The 14,079-nt window shown below is 34.2% G+C and overlaps 3 protein-coding genes across 7 annotated transcripts in view; 1 reads left to right on the plus strand and 2 right to left on the minus strand.

The window, feature by feature from the left end:
• Positions 1 to 2,195, plus strand: part of LOC111048326 (gamma-tubulin complex component 2) — a 40,732-nt gene extending 38,537 nt beyond the window's left edge. The window contains exon 14 of one of the 2 annotated variants that reach the window (XM_039422104.1): positions 1,589 to 1,901. In XM_039422104.1, the coding sequence (XP_039278038.1) occupies positions 1,589 to 1,625 (37 nt within the window). In that variant the 3' untranslated portion in view covers positions 1,626 to 1,901. Of the gene's footprint in view, positions 1 to 1,588 lie in introns of both variants that reach the window. The other variant, XM_039422105.1, reaches the window with a different exon arrangement.
• The window catches only part of LOC111061043 (semaphorin-1A), a 530,166-nt gene that overhangs the window by 385,349 nt on the left and 130,738 nt on the right, over positions 1 to 14,079 (minus strand). The window lies entirely within an intron of this gene.
• Positions 3,166 to 8,720, minus strand: LOC111048332 (TM2 domain-containing protein CG10795). Of its 3 annotated transcripts, XM_039422112.1 has the most exons (5): positions 8,404 to 8,720; positions 8,001 to 8,082; positions 4,037 to 4,312; positions 3,899 to 3,923; positions 3,166 to 3,786 (listed from the first exon to the last, which is right to left on the minus strand). In XM_039422112.1, the coding sequence occupies exons 1-4, from the start codon at positions 8,597 to 8,599 to the stop codon at positions 3,914 to 3,916; spliced, it is 564 nt and encodes a 187-aa protein (XP_039278046.1). In that variant the 5' UTR covers positions 8,600 to 8,720; the 3' UTR covers positions 3,166 to 3,786; positions 3,899 to 3,913. The 3 variants fall into 3 exon arrangements, with proteins under 3 accessions (XP_039278046.1, XP_039278045.1, XP_039278044.1); XM_039422111.1 differs by lacking the exon at positions 3,899 to 3,923; XM_039422110.1 differs by lacking the exon at positions 3,166 to 3,786 and having other exon boundaries at positions 3,880 to 4,312.

Below are 14,079 nucleotides of genomic sequence, written 5' to 3' on the forward strand. Positions count from 1 at the left end.
TCTGGTTGTGGTATTGAATTCAGTTTGACTCAATGACAGACACCTCTATTATGCTTTCTCATCTGAGCTTAGACCTTCTAACCTATTACAATGTAAGTTTCAAAATAGAGATGCTCCCCATGTTATTTAAATGGAGTCACTTTTACTCCGTAGGGAGTTTTTCTGTTTTTTTATTACCGAGAGCGAAAAAGTGACACTTTTAGTATTAGGTTTCAGGGAGTAAAGTAAGTACTTTAGACAGTAGGTGGAGGAAAATAATAATAAAATACTAGTAGTTCTGTGAACAGTAGACCTCACGCTCAGTAAGTTACATTGACCTGTTATGTTTTCTCAAAAATTTTAATAATTTATCAATTTAAAATGTCTAGAAAAAATCCTAAATGAACGTAGAGCTTTCTGTCCTATCGTACCGTGACGTGTCGTCCCGGAATGTGAGTGTGAGTGCTGTTATCAGGTCTGGCTGCAACTGTTTACAACGTTGATGGAAAGATATTAAATTTTCAAGATGTTCGATGTTTTTGAACGGGTAGTATTATAGTCAACTGTCTACTAACGTTGATGGAAAGATACATTTTCAAGATGTTCGATGTTTTTGAACTGGCAGTATAATAGTCCACTAGACAGCTGATTTATGATGAATAATTCTATAGTCTGATTTTTACTCTAATATTGGCGTATGAAGGAGGCTCCTTTTTCCTTTTTATATTATCCTTGAAATGCAAAATTTCCAAAAACCTTGTACATACGTCGACGCGCAATTTAAAAAGGAACATACCTGTCAAATCTCATGAAAATGAATTACCGCGTTTCGCCATAAACGCGCAACATATAAACATTAAGAGAAATGCCAAACCGTCGACTTGAATCTTAGACCTCACTTCGCTCGGTCAATAAAAACATGAAGTACTCTTTTATTAAAAAAAATTCAAACAACTAGTTTCGGGCCTACTTTGGCCATTTTCAAGTTTTAATATTAAAATTAAACTAAGTGTTGCTTTAATAAGATATAAAACCTAATGTTTTTTATATTAAAGTTTAATATGTATACTTTAAAATGGTCAAAGTAGACCGAAACTAGCTGTCTGGAATATTTTAAAGTTTAAAATTAAAGGGGGTTTTCATGTATTTATATTGGTTTCAATAATCTTAATAAAGTTATTTAACGTCAATTAGTGTATGACTTATGAAAGTGTAATAAGGTTATGTCATGAGGAACTTAGTATCTTACTCCACAGGTTAGCTTCTAGATTTGTCATTCAGAACTTCTATTCTTAGCCTAAAACACCTTGATTCTATTCAAAAATTCTATCTCGATCTGATAAATTGCAAGGGACCGCTCAAAAAATGTACTATTACGAAGTATGTACTAAATCGGGGTGTATTTTATCGAGGTTGGGCCTTTAAATGGGTGAACTATATCGAGGTTGCACTATAGTAAACTTCAAGAACCGGGTTGCACAAAAGCCAGTTAATTTTTAACCGTGATTAATTTAACCGGCTTTTGTGCAACCGGGCCTAAAACTTGTTATTCTTTCATGAATTTGTATATTTTAATTGTTGAATTAATCTTTGTTATCTTTGTTTTCAGAGAGGACTTCAACAGTTACTACAGTAAATATTTGTAAATTGTTGGAGTAAAACATTCCCTGGAGGGATAAACATCATCCGAAGTCATTCCCCTGCTTTGAAACCAACTTCTACATCATCGATCAGTGTTAGTAGTGATTTATTATGAATTTCAGACAGCTTTGAACTATGCATACAAGAGCTGATTTAACCTATAGATCTCAGATCAAAATTACAAATCTTCAAAATTTTGTTTTTAGTGTGCTAATATTATTGAAATGCCATAATAAAAGGATCTCTAACAGTTTTTGATCAATCCAATTTCATAAACATTATACATAATAATAATTATTTAACAAAAATCCAAATTAATATGCTATCAATTTCCTTGAAGACTTCTGTGACTGCAGATATAAGGGTTCACAAATATACGACATGTATGTAAAACAATTTATTATCATTATATTTTGTTAAAATTAACATAGTTGTTATTTACAATTTTGATCTTACTTTTTATACAACATCAGATGTGTAACCTCAGGTTTCACGACATCAATAGCTGTTCCAAAATGGTGTGTGTTCAATACAGAGAATGGTCAGGCGTTCCGAGAGAGAGAGAGAGAGAGAGAGAGAGAGAAGCTTATCATATTATTGAATTGATACTGAAACAACAGAGATACTAGCTAAATGTATGATAATAATCTCGATTTTCTTCAATTTATCTTGAATTTATTGAGGAATCCAAGCGTTCTAGCTTGTAATTGACCACCGCCATTTTGTCCTTACAAAGAACGTGGGCCACAGAACTCAGAACGCCTGACAGCTCTCTGTGTGCACACACCCTAAATTAATCTAGTTCGATGTAACCCAGCATCAATTAGTTCAAACTAAAATCACTATCACAGATCTTGAGTAAATTTGTTTGAACATAATTCACAATTTGATGTAGCAGGTAGTTAGTCAACTCGAGTTCAATCAAGAAAATTCATTACATAGTAAATAAAATCAATTTATTTCCCAGATTATTGTGTCCCAAATTCCACATTATTATGTGCTTCAACTTCAAGTCGATTGAATTCCAATAAAGTGGAATTAACTATGTAAACAATTTTCTCAATAATTATGGAGAGGTTCCACAGCATCAATATGCGTTTCAAAAAGGTGGATACCCAGAGTGAGTGCTCGGCACGGTGAAAATATCATTTTCCTACAGTTACCTTGAAAAGTGGCCATTGCTGCACTGATTACAGAACGCAAAGAATCACTTTTCCGCTCTAGTGCGGGAAAACTTTTTTGCAACATGGCAACACAAAATAGTTGGTGGGTTATATGGAGCACCAGTGCAGCAAAATCAAAATTAAGTTTGTAACAGTGAGGTGCACGTTATAATAATATCAAGGACATCGTGTACAACAGTGGATGACAGCCACCACATTCAGCACACAGCCGCATTCATTCATTTACTACTACATTATTCAATTTTATTTATTAATAATAAAATTTCACAAAAAGACATTTGATGGATTTCAGGGAATTTTACCCATAATTACCCACTCATATTCAATGGTAACTGTAGGAAAAATTAAATGTGAAATACGTGCGCAAAGTTCCTCTGCTGCACTCAAGAAACCATTCCGCCCTCGCCTACGGCTTGGGCGTAAACGTTTCTTTCGGTGCAGCAAACTGTCACTTTGCGCTCTAGTTGCACAAATAACTATTCCATGAGTCCTAATGACACATTTTTTGATCATTGATGTTTGCTATACGATGTTGAATTGAAACCATACGAATTCACTATACCGGGCACGTTCCTTGACATGAGGGAATCCAGGTTTGACCAGTTGAAACCATCACCGTTATTCAATTCAGCAGAAATCACCGTTACTCAATGCAGCAGAAATCACCGTTACTCAATGCATCAGAAATCACAGTTACTCAATGCAGCAGAAATCACCGTTAATCACTGCATCAGAAATCACAGTTACTCAATGCAGCAGAAATCACCGTTACTCAATGCATCAGAAATCACAGTTACTCAATGCAGGAGAAATCACTGTTACTCAATGCAGCAGAAATCTCCGTTACTCAATTCAGCAGAAATCACCGTTACTCAATGCAGCAGAAATCACAGTTACTCAATGCAGCAGAAATCACCGTTACTCAATGCAGCAGAAATCACCGTTACTCAATGCAGCAGAAATCACCGTTACTCAATGCAGCCTGGGTAAGTCTTTAGGTGCAATAGTTGGTAGTGATCATCGAATGACAGCGCCGTAATAGGGAATGAATAACCGTTATTCAATGCAGTAGAATCACAGTTACTCAATGCAGCAGAAATCACCGTTACTCAATGCAGCCTGGGTAAGTCTGTAGGTGCAATAGTTGCTAGTGATCATCGAATGCTAGCGCCGTAATAGGGAATGAATAACCGTTATTCAATGCAGTAGAAATCACAGTTATTCAATGCAGCAGATATTCATCCTGGGTAAGTCTGTAGGTACAATTGTTGCTAGTGATCATTTGGATGCCAGCTCCGTAGTAAGGGATGACGTAGTTGGATCCATCAGCCGGACCCACAACCTGCGTGGCGATGAGGATGACGTCTACTAGCTGGCCCAAAAACATGAAACCCAGCGTGCAGAACTTGAGGAGGCCGATGGCCGGGTAGCCCAGGTAGAACCTGTCCGCGCCGAACATGCCCAGGAAGATGGATAGTAGCAGGGCCGTTTCGAACGAGTAACCGTTCCTGAAAACAAACAAATTTATGAATCCCTACCGATAGACAACTGGATTCAGAAGTAATCTGAGAGATTTTACCTATTTTAAACGAGTAAACGTTGCTGGAAATAAAGGAACTCATGAAGTAACAAGATACAGAAGTAATTTGAGAGAAGTTCATAAGGAAGGCAAATCATTCACTAGGCTAGTCAACTAAATACAGAAGTCATCTCAGATATTATAGCTACATCAAGTCCATAACGTAGGCATTGGACCCCCAGGGACACGAAGACACAAAACAACTAAAGTAAATCTGAATTCGATTAAAAGCAAGTGAAACACAGATCAGAAGTAGTCATGAATGTTCATGGGCGTAGATCCTGGGGGGGACGCGTCCCCCCAATATTTTATGGTATAGGCTATGTCCCCGGGAAAAAAATATTGAAGTTTTTATGATAACACATTTTTACTAGTTTATTTGTAAATTGGGAATAAACTTGCTTTGTACGAAATATTTATACAGTGTCTTTTGCATGTATGACAGGAGTGACCAGTGTACAAAGTATTCTACATCATTATTATGCACGAACACACACTAACACACTCATCTATTATGTTACGATTGTTACCTAAGTATTTTGTATCTGAAACTCTCTTCAAACAAGGACAGTTACAAGAGTTACAGTCTTTTTAAGTTTTGATTTATTTAGAAGATACATTTATTATAAATATAGTTATTTGTGCATCTAGGGACTAAAGTGCAACTTTTTCTCCCTGAGGGAAACTGTTGTCGCCCGATGGCGTAGCCGAGGGCGACAATTTCCCTGAGGGAGAATAAGTACTTTAGTCCCGTGATGCACACAACATTTTTCCTCCACCTACACCAATACCTATAACAATGAATAATTTTACTACATCTTCACGCTTTCACACTATTTCAGCTCTATTTCGATTGTAAGGTTATGTTCAACCGTTGGTGGATATGAAAAAGTACACACCTCTAACGTCATTAGAGGTGTGTACTTTTTCATATCCACCAACGGTTGAACATAACCTAATCGAAATAGAGCTCTTTTACTTTTCCTCTACCGACCACGACAGTGTTGCCACATTCCTCATTCTTCAATCGCGGCGTTGTCGGACTTCTTCCCATGTTAATCTTATGGGTTTATTTTTACTCCCTTGGGAGTAAAAGTGATCACTTTTCCCGCTGGGAATTATTTTTAGTCCCATGGGAGGAAAAGTAGTACTTTAGTATTCGATTCCAGGTGTAAAATGAGACTTTTGATAGTAGGTGGAGGAAAAATAAATTATTATTTATTTTTATAAAAAATAAATTATATATAAAATAATATATTTTTTTATAAAAAAATTATTTTTCAGAGATTCATGAATTTATTTGTTTTTTAGAAAGATTCAAGACTTTGTTTTGAAAACTGTAATTTTACTCATGAGAATTCACAATTAATTTTTAAATTAACTGTGCAACACAGTTTTAGCTATTAAGTAAAAATTACAGCTTTGTATGGTTTGTGAGTGGAGAACTTTTTATGGTTATTTAGCTATCCTGCTTTGGTTTGTAATCAAAACAAACAATACAACTATAGTGAGGTCCACGTTATAATGGCAGTGGATAAAAATAGAAAAATAGCGATGCCGATTCTCTGAATTAATTAATTTTACTTCTACACTGTCAAAAACATAATTGGCATCGTTGTGGACCTATAAAAGGATAGTAGGCTACTACCGGCTTTGTCGAATGATAGACAAGGATACAAAACCAAAGTTGATCACATACTGTCATTATAACGTGGTCCTCACTATAATGCTGTTTTATTATGCTATTTTTTTTTTTGTAAATAATTAATTTTATTTAGTAAAACTTGAAACCATCAACTCAGAATTGTATTAATTTTATTTACCCACTAATTTACCACTGCCAAATAAGAGGATTTAAAATGGATTTGAAGTGAAATATGCTTCAAAAACCATCATTTTAATAAGCCATTTTTCGAAAAAAATCTTCACTGGGGGCACCCCCCAGACCCCCCTCCTCGACTGGGGGACAAGCACCCAAGTACGTCCCCCCCAATCTCAAACAGCTATCTACGCCAATGTAAGTGTTGAAAACACACACCAAACAACCATGTATGAGTAAGGAGTTCGGGTATTCGTTTGTATAATTTACTGCCAGCTCGCTTAAAGGAATTTCAGGAGACAATGTCGGGATTCGATTGAAGGAATTGTGCATATTATACAGCTGGGTAAAAAGTTCGAGAACGGCTTAATATCTCATACACAAAGGTTATTTGACGGTGGGTGTGATTGGGGATCCTACTCAAATTGAAAATACTACTTTACTATGACTTTAAAAATATGGTCCACCATCTTGGATCCGCCATATTGAATGAAACTTTATTATTTTAAATAGGAAGGTTGTCATGCGATACATGATTTCGATACGAAATTTCAAGAAAAAATGAATGGCAAAAACCGCATATCGATATCTCAAACCGTTCAGAAGATATTCACATTATTAATCAATATCATGCATATCAGAAAATGAAATACATAAGTGATATTGATTAAAAATGTGAATATTTTCTGAACTTATTATCTAATTTATGATGAATAATTCTATAGTCTGATTTTTACGGTAATATTGGTGTTTGAAGGAAACTCCTTTTCTTTTTGTATTATCCTTAAAATGCAAAATTTAAAAAACCTTATATATACGTCGACGCGAAATTCAAAAAGGAACATACCTGTCAAATTTCATGAAAATCTATTTCTGCGTTTCGCTGTAAATGCGAAACATTTAAACATAAAGAGAAATGCCAAACCGGCGACTTGAATCTTAGACCTCACTTCGCTCGGTCAATTAAAGAGTTATATTTGTGATAATTCTGGAGGAGGAGTTCAGAGAGTTCACAGAGCTCTAAAGAGTGACGACCACGACGCAGCAGCGTTTCCAGTGGGATAAGTACAAGTATCAAGAGTTCTATGAACTCCGAGAGGGAAGGATTGTGGACTAGCGGATCCTAGGGGAGAAACTAGGGTCAAGCCACACGAAGCGTTTTTTCTTGCGTTTTCAGACGAGTCGGCAGGCAGGAAACTTTCCAAGGTTTGGCGCTTATCTATCAAAATTTGGCTAGGTTTGGCGTTCGGGAATCAGATGATAATCAGCCAATCGGAGAAGCTCTTCTGCTCTTTTGACTCGTCTGAAAAAGCAAGAAAAAACGCTTCGTGAGGCTTGACAATCCCCTTGTCTACAATCTCGCCAAGTCGCTGGCCAAGCTTACCAGCTTCCCATGTAGGTTTTCTCATCCACACTGCAATGTGACCATTTGTGGATGCTCTGCTCGGCTGGCCACTAGCCTTTGCTTAGCTGGCCTACGCTCACCTCGTCTCGACAAGAATCGGAGCGAATAGTGCCACATTCACACTCTTGACAAGTGCATACAAATGAAGACGAGCAAAGCAGCCATCCACACTCTTGCGCTCGTCGACATTTGTATGACTTGGCGTGCATGGCCACACTCTCGCACTCGTGGACATTTGTATGACTTGGCGTGCATGGCCACACTCTCGCGCTCGTCGACATTTGTATGACTTGGCGTGCATGGCCATACTCTCGCACTCGTCGACATTTGTAAGCACTTGCGAAAATCATCCTTACTCACTAAAATTTTTGACTAATGAAAAGGAATACTCACGTCCATTTGCATGGAATATCCTTTTGAAATGTTGAATTGTTTGATTTGGTACAAATGATGCCATCTGCCGCTTTACAATAAACTGGAATGGAACAAAATGACATATTATTCATATAAATGATCAACTTAAAAATTACTTAAAAAGTGACAACGCAGTGGTAAGAATAATTAAGGAATGCGTTACAAGCACCATAAATAATCGCAAGTATAAAGTATTCATCAATGTTTGTTTCCATTACGAACTGCTTGTTAATAATCACTTTTGAACAACTAAATTACGTTATATCAGTCAGGTAACTGATTCCTATGTTGTAATTTAGTTGTTCAAAAGTGATTATAAAGTAGTCTATTCATTAAATAATCTAATATTCTAATAAGATAATAATGATAGATAATTACTGACCTTTTGCCTTGTTTTCTTTTGTACAACCTTTTGGTTGCTGTGTTTTTGGATCAATGAATTCATAATCTGGATGAGGACAGATGTATTGACCGAGTCTCAGCTTACTGCAATCAGTTAGATAAGGCACGGTTGTTTCGTCTGAGAGTAGAATTGATGAGAACACAATTATTGCTGCAAATACTACTCTTATGATCATAGTTGAAGAATAAAATTACAGGGTTTATAAAGTACAATCACTTTTGTTGAAAGTAGACAAAAATACATTTAGAATGTATGGATACTACTGAGGAGGCAAGTCTAAATATTTGGGGAATGAAATTAGATATAATACGATTATTAAAATTAATAAATACAATAAACTATATTTTATAGACAAATGAATACACAGATCAGGACTTCAGGAGATTATGTTTTTACAATTTTTAGGTTATGTATACAAGTACAAAATGTCAACAGACCCAATCTACAATTTCACCCAATATTTTAGAATCGTGAAAAAGACGTGAAACCACTTCGCCCAACCAACACTTCATCTAATAGCCTTTATATCCAAACATTTCAGATAAATCTACAATTTCACCCAACATTTTGGAATCATGAATAAGACGTGATAGTCCGTGCGCAAATGTCATTCCGTGGTCATTTTGGGTAACAGCCATAGAAGATGTCTCAATTTCTTTGTTAGGTCTAGCATAATAAGGATCGTGATGATGATGATAAGTCGAAATCACAGGCAATCACTTCGGAAACAAGATTGCCGCCAAAATTTTCAGGGTTTTGCTATATCGCTTGTATTTCAATGACCGTTCAAGATATTCAACCGTTTTTCTAGACAAAAATATTTTAAAAACCTTCGTCTACAATTTTTGTTATTGAAATTTTCCACTAAAACGCATATTTTTTAATTATAACCTTCACAAACCCAAAAAAAAACGTTTTTTCTATTTTTTTTCATATTTCATTCCATTATAACTTTTTTCGTACAAGAGATACAGAGAAATTTTAAATCTATGAAATTTAGAGCGTTTTTTTAACTTCGGAACAATATATCTTAATGCGCTGCACGTCAAGAAATAAGTTCTCCAGCGCCCTCCAAAGAAAACCCTGCACGGTTTCTGGAGCGTTTTTCCATAGGCATGAGGTACCTAACAAGGTAGAACTATGAAATCGATTTTTTCATGACTACTTCAAGATAAAGACTTGCAAATGGTCTCAATCTCTCCGTTATAACAAGTCAAATAGAAATATTGATGATGAAAACAACGAAAATATTCGACAATACTGAAAACTTTAAGATGGCGGCCATTATTGACATAAATTCTTTATATTGTTTGCTTTTTAGTTATTGTGAGAAATGTCAGATTGTTTTTACCACCAAAGTGCTCAGAATTAACCAAACTATGATGTTCGAGAGAAGCGACTCATTTCAACCACTCTTTTCAAGATTTATTCAACTTCAAAAACTTAAAACATACATTTTCCGGGGACAATATTTCACTTTCCACCCTGTAAATGTATTCTCAGTAGACATACACAGTGTGCTAGTATATTTCCAAAGCTTTAAAATGACATCTGGTTGGAGGCTGTAAATCCATACTCCACGGCTGGAGCATCATCGAAAAAAGAGGGAAAAGTACAGACTGTTTGCAGCGGAAAACAAGCTTTTTCCACCAAATGCCAATCCCAACAATTAGAAAACCGTGTAACTCATGACTCCTTGAAGGTACAGACCTGGGAATGGTACCAATCTCTTTGTAATAATGTGTAGAAATAGATTATCCATGATGGAAATCTCAAAAATGTTTGTCATCATAGAAAAACAAGATGGCGGCAAAAAAGACGATTTTTCAAGAAATAGTCTGTAATTCTAATAATGTCGAGGATATCGGATCAATTCAGCCATCTGGAAGATCCAGAATAATCATATTCGAATATACAATATTCATATACATACAATATTTGAAAGATTTATCTATTTCCAACAACTTCTTCTTCTTCTTCCTCTTCCACTTCTCCTGCTCCTTCTTCTGCTCTACCCTTCTTTCCTTCTCCTCCTCCTTATCTTTCTCCTTTTCCTACTTTATCCCACTCCCACTCCTCCTCCTTCTCCACCTTCTTCTCCATCCTCCTCCTCCTTCTCCTCCTCCTCCTCATAATCCTCCTCCACATTTTTATCCTTCACCATCTCCTCCTTCTTTTTCAGCTTTATTATCGGTTCCTTTTCCTTCTCTTTCTTCTCCTTCTCTTCCACCCCACCATCTTATACATAAGGGGTTATGGAATGAAAAAATGTTGTTCACTCCACATTGTGAGATAAGCCTGAGCCACACTCATCATGCAGCCTTCCGATCCCACTCATGTCCGATATTTGTGTATGATAGAGATCACAATGTGTGTCACAGTCATGTCATGACTGACTGAGTGGCATGCACCATTCCAGGTCGTTATCATTGGAGTAAAATCGGAAAGCTGTATGATAAGTTTGGCCCGGGCTTTATAATGATCATCATACTTCAACTCTTGGAAGAAAATTTAGTGTTTACAAGTTTGTGTTTCTTCAATAGTTCCAAATTTTCTTGAATAGCTAAATATCATTCGTTACAAGTGCTAATTGAGTGAAATATTTCCAATCAATTTATTAATATCTAAATTCACAATTTATAATTTTCATGTTTATTTTGGACTAAAATTTTAGAAACATTTTACACGCGTAAAATTCTAACCTTATCTTGGACTTTGTCACCTATAAATTTGGAAGAAAAATAGCACAAGGACTACCTTATTATTTTATCTACCAATGTTATAACATTAGTGTCATTTGCATTGTAAATGGATAAATAAAATGCGTGCGAGACGAGTAAAACCCTGCACACACATCGATTTTTGTTCGTACGATATTTTGCAGTCCTTATTATTATTGTATTAGATTAAACAAATTATTTTTGACAAGTTCCGTTTAATCTGATGGAATTCATAAAGACGGCAAAATATCATACGAACAAAAATATCGATGTGTGTTTGCGGGGCTTAACTGAATACCTAAATTTAACTGAATAAGGGAGAGTGAATGCTTCTATATTGCAATAAGTTAATCAAATTCCCATTATCAAAATCTAGCTCTCAGTTTTATCATAGACAGATAAATAGTATCCCTACAAATTTATAGATATCATAAACAGTATCTTTACTCTATGGTTTTATCTATTCAAAAATCAGTTTTGATTTATGTAAATGATTTTATACCTCGAATGTACAGATTTTTATATTCATATGCAGTTAGTTTTATTTATACTTTGTACCTTAGTTACCTTATTTATAACCTGGTTTATATTTCGATGGAAACCCATCATCTTTTATGAACGCGAATTGTTTATTTGAATTGAGAAAATACAGAAAAATTATAAATTCTTCAAATTCAAGCCGTAGGTCGCGGCTCTCTGAAGAGCAGTCGTTAGAGGTGATGTCAGAGGCCCTAAATTGTTTAGGTGTGACCTGAAAACTCTTGACACCAGACCTGAGCCAGCCAGGTCACTCCATATTATATTTTATATAATATTATAATACCTATTTATTATTATATTAGTATTATTATCAGCTTCAAATCAAGGCAAAAATAACATTATAGAGGACAATAAAATGAGACTAGAAATGAAAGCAATGGAGAGTATTTTAAATACTGGATATGAGTCCTCATGAATTATTTCTCATATTTTATCAACTTTTGAATATTAGCGTTCTTGCTGAGAGTAGGAACTCCCAACATTAATACTGTACTATACATTCTAATACTGTCAGTGTACCCACAGTTTACCGTTGATGTGAATGCACAGAATATCGTAATAAATTGGAAAATATTAATTTTGATTTAATGGAATAAATTATCTATTGTTTATTATTACAACTTCTTAAATTTTTTGAACAAAAGCTAATATTGTATTTTATTTGTCTTTTTATTGTGAAATAAAAACAATCTATTCTATTCATTATCTATTAAAAGGAGAAGGAAAAATGATCAACACCGTCTACCTAATCAAAATTATTTAATTAATGTATTGGTTCATACAATTTTACAAATGAAAATAATATATCTTATGTATATATTTATAATATATTCATATTATTATAATCATATTGTGATGTTACAAAATACGGAGAGGATGGTGAAAAATTTCTCAACTATTTTACATAATCATGAATTATTTATTCTTTACTAACAATCCAATAACATGTTGTCAGCAATTTTCATTTTTAATTGTTAAATTTCCGACTGCAAGTGTAGGAATTGAGAAATATTATAGAGATCTAGTATCACTCATATAATTATATTTATATAACACTTTCATGAAGTAAACTGTGTATGACCCAGTAGAAGTTTTATTCATTTTTGTATTTAAAAAAAATTAGAAGTTTTGTAAGTTTGAGCTGTTCTATTAGTGCTCTGTTTGAGTCATTTTTGTAGCTTCATATTCCATTTCAATAGTTGTAGTGTATTTATATTAAAATTTTCAACTGTTAGAATCACATTTGCTACAGTTCAAGTCAAATTTGTAACTGAAATCAGAGTAGTTATTGTATATGTTAAAAATAAACATTTCATCAGGTTTAGGTTAAATTCTAGTTAATTCATAACTGAAATTGTTAGAGGTGTTCCAAAATTTAAACCCACTACTCGTGTCTCCAGGGTGGATTAAGAATTCAAAGTTGGGTTTAAACAAAATTCAAATTAATAATTTAAACTGGAGTGTTTGTGAATACTTGCACCCGTTCAATGTGAGTAGTACAAAATTTTCTGAATCTTGTGTTGAAAAGTACCACGAATATTGATTTTCACTTATCTGAATTAGATGTATTTCCGTATTAAAATTGTTTGAACTAAACATTTTGGCAGCGTTTGATAAACAATGGAATGTTCAAATCAATTATCATCATAAATATATATTACTCCTCTGTTTTTAACAAATGCACCAGAAGAAAAATCCATTATCATACAGTAATAGTAATGTATTGTATTACGTAAAGGTTATAATAATAATTAATTATAGGTAATTAATAATGAATTTATAATTATTTTAGTAGTAGTAACTACACTTCTATTCAACTATATTCGCCACTCCTACTGTTAAAATAGCTGTCTACATTATTATGACTCAATAACTTTCTGAACTCCTCTTTAATTAGAATCTCTACTAGGCACACACATAGAAATCGTTTTATATCAGACCCTAACAATGCAACTTTATAAATGTTTCATTTTTAAACCCTATTTACAGAAATCTGCATCAGTATATACCGTAAGTATGCTAAATGCTACCAGGGTATCTGGTATGAAAGTTTACAAGGTTTGATAAATTAAAATAATCAATTATTTCATTCGTAATGTGTGTGATGATTAATGACTGAACAATAATTAACCCAGATGGAAAAGTCATGAAATTGATTTCCACTCAATCTGAAGAAGGCCAATTCATCTATTATGATGTCCTCATCACTATATTTACATTATTTAACTATAATTATAGTACCGTAGGTATTGAACAATAGATTCAAAAATAATAGTATTATATTTGCATCAGAGAAAGCAAAAAGATCAAATTGAAAAACCCCTTAATATTCACATATATATTATATTTTATCAAGGAAACTGTTTAATCGAGAAAATGAACATGACTATTTTTT

This window comes from Nilaparvata lugens, chromosome 2 (assembly GCF_014356525.2).
Source record: "Nilaparvata lugens isolate BPH chromosome 2, ASM1435652v1, whole genome shotgun sequence".
Classification (NCBI taxonomy): Eukaryota; Metazoa; Arthropoda; class Insecta; order Hemiptera; family Delphacidae; genus Nilaparvata; species Nilaparvata lugens.

What these genes read in the sequence shown, in the direction of transcription:
- LOC111048332 (XM_039422111.1), bottom strand. Translation starts at nt 8,599, where the DNA reads ATGATCATAAGAGTAGTATTTGCAGCAATAATTGTGTTCTCATCAATT. An exon ending in AAAAGAAAACAAGGCAAAAG is followed by an intron (nt 8,083 to 8,403) that starts GTCAGTAATTAT and finishes GTTCCATTCCAG; the next exon opens with TTTATTGTAAAGCGGCAGAT. An exon ending in GATATTCCATGCAAATGGAC is followed by an intron (nt 4,313 to 8,000) that starts GTGAGTATTCCT and finishes GTTTGTTTTCAG; the next exon opens with GAACGGTTACTCGTTCGAAA.